Raw genomic sequence first — 4458 nt, 5'->3', positions numbered from 1 at the left:
CCTCCGCCCCGGCCGCCCGGCCGGTCCAGCCGCGGCCGGCGCCTGGCTGTGAGGTGGATTCCCGGCCCAGTCTTACCATCTCCCTCCAGTACGTACACGCGGCTCGAACCCGCGTCCAACCAGACGCCGACCGGCTCCTGAGAGCCTTCCACACTCCCCGAAGCCTCGCGATCATGGATAGTCCCTCTTCCCCAGGAGCTCCCTACTGTCACTGCCCCTCTGAGAGCCAGGTCCTTGGCTCCTGACAGCCGGCCTGGTCAGACCCTCAGTCCTGGGGGACTCGGGTGTCTGCGGCGGAGAAGCTACCGTGAGGGTCCCCTCTCTACTCAAACATAGGACCCACCTGGATCCCTCAGTCATCCCCTGTCTCTCTTTCTCCTTAGGTTTTTCTACTTCGTTCGGACCCTCTCATAACTATGTCCATCCTCTACGTCTCCCCTCACCCAGATGCCTTCCCCAGCCTCCGAGCCCTCATAGCCGCTCGCTATGGGGAGGCTGGGGAGGGTCCCGGATGGGGAGGAGCCCACCCCCGCATCTGTCTCCAGCCGCCCCCGACTAGCAGGACTCCCTTTCCCCCACCCCGCCTGCCGGCCCTGGAGCAGGGGCCCGGTGGACTCTGGGTGTGGGGGGCCACGGCTGTGTCCCAGCTGCTGTGGCCAGCAGGCCTGGGAGGCCCAGGGGGCAGCCGGGCTGCTGTCCTCGTCCAACAGTGGGTCAGTTATGCCGATACGGAGTTAATACCAGCTGCCTGTGGAGCAACGCTGCCGGCCCTGGGACTCCGAAGCTCGGCCCAGGACCCCCAGGTGAGGGGGTTGTACAGAGGGGGAGGGGAGAAATTCAGAGGAGGGAAGCGAGGACTGGAATGGACAGTGAGACAAGAAGGTAGCACATCAGATGTGGGAAAAGAGTGATCAAATCCCAGATTGCCAGCTGGTATGGTAACCCTGGGCACGCTTCATAAACCCGCTGTGTCTCGATCGCCCTATGTCTATGAACACACAGGCAAGTTGATGTAATGCTTGCCTCGCTGAGTTAATAGGATTAAAAGATGTGCACAGAGCACATAGTTTAGTGCCCGGCACTTTTAAAGTCTTTTAGTAAAAGTTTGATGAGTCTGAAATTGATGAGAATAGAAGTTGTTTGAATTGTAGGAAAAGGCTGGGTGAGGGAGATATGACAATTGCTGAGAGGAGATAAAAGAGAAATGAAATGAGGAAGGGAAATGAGAGGAGAGAGAACCCTGCCAGATTGTAACTATCAGTCCTTCCAAAGGAGACCTGAGCCTTGGTGTACTTTCAACTCCGCCTCCTTGCATGGTGTTGAGCGCATGATAGGAAATTAGTATTTATTGAATGGATGAATGAATGTGACAGACCCTGACTTGCTCCCTCATGTTGTGATCACCCTATAGAGTCCTTGCATTCAGAATGTCTGTCCAAACAAACAAATAAAATAGAGTCCCTCTCTCCTGGAATTCCCTGTTCCCCTCATTTTTTTCTTTTCTTTTCTTTTTTTTTTTTTTAGACTGAGTCTCCTTCTGTTGCCCAGGCTGGAGTGCCATGGTGCGATCTCAGCTCACTGCTCAGGCGATTCTCCTGCCTCAGCGTTCTGAGTAGCTGGGATTACAGGCACTTGCCACCTCGCCCGGCTAATTTTTTGTATTTTTAGTGGAGATGGGGTTTTGTCATGTTGACCAGGGTCTTGAACTCCTAACCTCAGATTGTCTGCTCGCCTCGGCCTCCCAAAGTGCTGAGATTACAGGCATGAGCTACAGCACCTGGCCCCTGTTCCCTTCATTCTGCTTTATTTTTCTTCATAGGAGTTAAGAAAAATATGGCATGGTTCTTTTTTTTTTTTGAGACGGAGTCTCGCTCTGTTGCCCAGGCTGGAGTACAGTGGCGTGATCTCAGCTCAATGCAAGCTCCACCTCCCGGGTTTACGCCATTCTCCTGCCTCAGCCTCCCTAGTAGCTGGGACTACAGGTGCCTGCCACCACGCTCGGCCGATTTTTTTGCATTTTTAGTAGAGGCAAGTTTTCTCCCTGTTAGCCAGGATGGTCTCGATCTCCTGACCTCATGATCCCCCCGCCTCGGCCTCCCAAAGTGCTGGGATTACAGGCGTGAGCCACCGGGCCCGGCCCGAGCACTGCATTTTATATTTGCTCATTTTGTTGTTCCCTTACAAGAACGTTAACTCTACCAGGTCAGGGCTCTGTCCATCTGTTCGTGTTGTCCTCTCATTCCCTGGAGAAGTACTTAATAAATATTTATTGATGTCCTGGACCTGGCACTTACTGAGTTGCCTCATATAATCTTTACTTCTATGCTTAATATATTGCATCTAACACATAAGTATTGAGTTTCATTTGCTGGATGAGTCAGAAGTATTTTTATTATGACTACTTGAGTGAAGAAATGGGACTCAGAGGTGGTGATTTGTTGGAGTGGGGTGGAGGGAGGCCAAAAGGAGGGTTGTGGTGGGAGATGGAGGCAGGCCAAACCTTGTCTCACACCTGTTCCCCTTCCTGCCAGGCTCTGCTGGGGGCCCTGGGCAGGGCCCTGAGCCCCTTGGAGGAGTGGCTTCGGCTGCACACCTACTTGGCCGGGGAGGCCCCCACTCTGGCTGACCTGGCGGCTGTCACGGCCTTGCTGCTGCCTTTCCGATACGTGAGTCACCAGGCCTGGGGAAGAACAAGACTGCTCCCCTCAGACCTCACTGCAGGGTGACTGAAAATAGTCATTTATTTCCTGTTCCAGGTCCTAGACCCACCTGCCCGCCGGATCTGGAATAATGTGACTCGCTGGTTTGTCACGTGTGTCCGGCAGCCAGAATTCCGAGCCGTGCTGGGAGAAGTAGTTCTATGCTCAGGGGCCAGGCCTCTCTCTCATCAGCCAGGTGAGGCAGGGCAAGGAGTTGGAGGATAGGGGCTTCCCTGGGGCCTTCCATGCAACTCACTTTCTTTTTTCCTTAGAAATGGCAGAATCACTGGGGCAGGGTCCTGCGGGAGAGGAGGGTGAGGGGGGAGGTCAGCATGGGCGAGACCTCGGGCATCTGAAATAGCCCATCTGAAACCTAGTAGTGCCGTCCCAGAGGGTCCCCAGCTGGCTGAGTCTGAATTTCTGTGCCTCTCTCTAGGCCCCGAGGCTCCTGCCCTCCCAAAGACAGCTGCTCAGCTCAAGAAAGAGGCAAAGAAACGGGAGAAGCTAGAGAAATTCCAACAGAAGCAGAAGATCCAACAGCAGCAGCCACCTGCAGGGGAGGTGAGAGGCGAGGGTGGAGCTGGAAGGAAAGTTGATGTGTGCAGTGATGGGGTAGCTGATGCCTCGGCCTATGTCTTCTCCCTCCCAAGCAGAAGAAACCAAAACCAGAGAAGAGGGAGAAACGGGATCCTGGGGTCATTACCTATGACCTCCCAACCCCACCCGGGGAAAAGAAAGGTACCAGGAGTGGGAAGGGGCTCACCCCTCAGCAGCCCCTTCCAAGTTTTCACCCTATCTTGCTCTGTTCTTGCTCTCACCACTTTGTTTGGTGAGGATTTGCAGACCCCCTCCCCTGCCCCTAGGCCCCTTAAATGCTTGTCCTGTGATGTAAGCGACATCCAGAGAGGGAAATCCTGATCCCTCTCTGCTAGCATGTCTCCTTCCTGGTGCTCTCAGCCATGGCACTGAGCCCTCCCTTCCTCTCCGCTAGATGTCAGTGGCCCCATGCCTGACTCCTACAGCCCTCGGTATGTGGAGGCTGCCTGGTACCCTTGGTGGGAGCAGCAGGGCTTCTTCAAGCCCGAGTATGGGGTGAGTGGGCACTGCTGCCCAGGCTCAGAGTAGGTGGGGTGGGGAAGGGCAGGACTGAAGGACGTGTTGCCTGGGAGGGGCTGGGAGAGGTGACCTGAGGCCTTAAACATGTGCCATCCTTCTCCACCATCAGCGTCCTAATGTGTCAGCAGCAAATCCCCGAGGTGTCTTCATGATGTGCATCCCACCCCCCAACGTGACAGGCTCCCTGCACCTGGGCCATGCGCTCACCAACGCCATCCAGGACTCCCTGACTCGATGGTGAGCTCCTATCCGCACCTCCCTCTGGTTCCCTCTGCCTCATCTGGCTCTCTCCTCTTGGCTGACAGCCCCCCAGCCTCTCTCCTTCTGGGTTGGTGCTCACCTCTGCCCCCAGAGGCGCTACACTTCTCTCTGTCATTCCCATCTGATCATTTAGCTTCCTCTCCTAGTCCAGTACTCCCATGCAACACTGCCACTTGCAGACTCTCTTCTCTCCCTTCTTTCTTTATTTAATTTAATTTAAATTTTTGTAAAGATGGGTTTTTGCTTTGTTGCTCAGTCTGGTCTCCAAGTCAAGTGATTCTCCTGCCTCAGCCTCCCAGGGTGCTGGAATTATAGGTGTGAGGCACCACACCCAGCCTATCCCTTCTTTTTCTAGTAACAATAACATTATTTTGAATTTAAT

The 4458-nt window shown here is 54.4% G+C and overlaps 1 protein-coding gene across 2 annotated transcripts in view; it reads left to right on the top strand.

The window, feature by feature from the left end:
* VARS (valyl-tRNA synthetase) overlaps positions 1-4458 on the top strand; it is a 28525-nt gene continuing 24067 nt past the window's right edge. The window contains exons 1-8 of one of the 2 annotated variants that reach the window (XM_011944734.1): positions 1-88; positions 384-803; positions 2532-2666; positions 2757-2895; positions 3136-3260; positions 3353-3437; positions 3691-3791; positions 3925-4052. In XM_011944734.1, coding sequence (XP_011800124.1) covers positions 417-803; positions 2532-2666; positions 2757-2895; positions 3136-3260; positions 3353-3437; positions 3691-3791; positions 3925-4052 — 1100 coding nt within the window. In that variant the 5' untranslated portion in view covers positions 1-88; positions 384-416. Of the gene's footprint in view, positions 89-383; positions 804-2531; positions 2667-2756; positions 2896-3135; positions 3261-3349; positions 3438-3690; positions 3792-3924; positions 4053-4458 lie in introns of both variants that reach the window. The other variant, XM_011944733.1, reaches the window with a different exon arrangement.

The sequence above is a fragment of the Colobus angolensis genome, unplaced genomic scaffold (genome assembly GCF_000951035.1).
Source record: "Colobus angolensis palliatus isolate OR3802 unplaced genomic scaffold, Cang.pa_1.0 Scaffold236, whole genome shotgun sequence".
In the NCBI taxonomy this organism is placed as follows: domain Eukaryota; kingdom Metazoa; phylum Chordata; class Mammalia; order Primates; family Cercopithecidae; genus Colobus; species Colobus angolensis.
The sequence above is the reverse complement of the archived record's forward strand: the minus strand, read 5'-3'. Positions and strand labels throughout refer to the sequence as shown.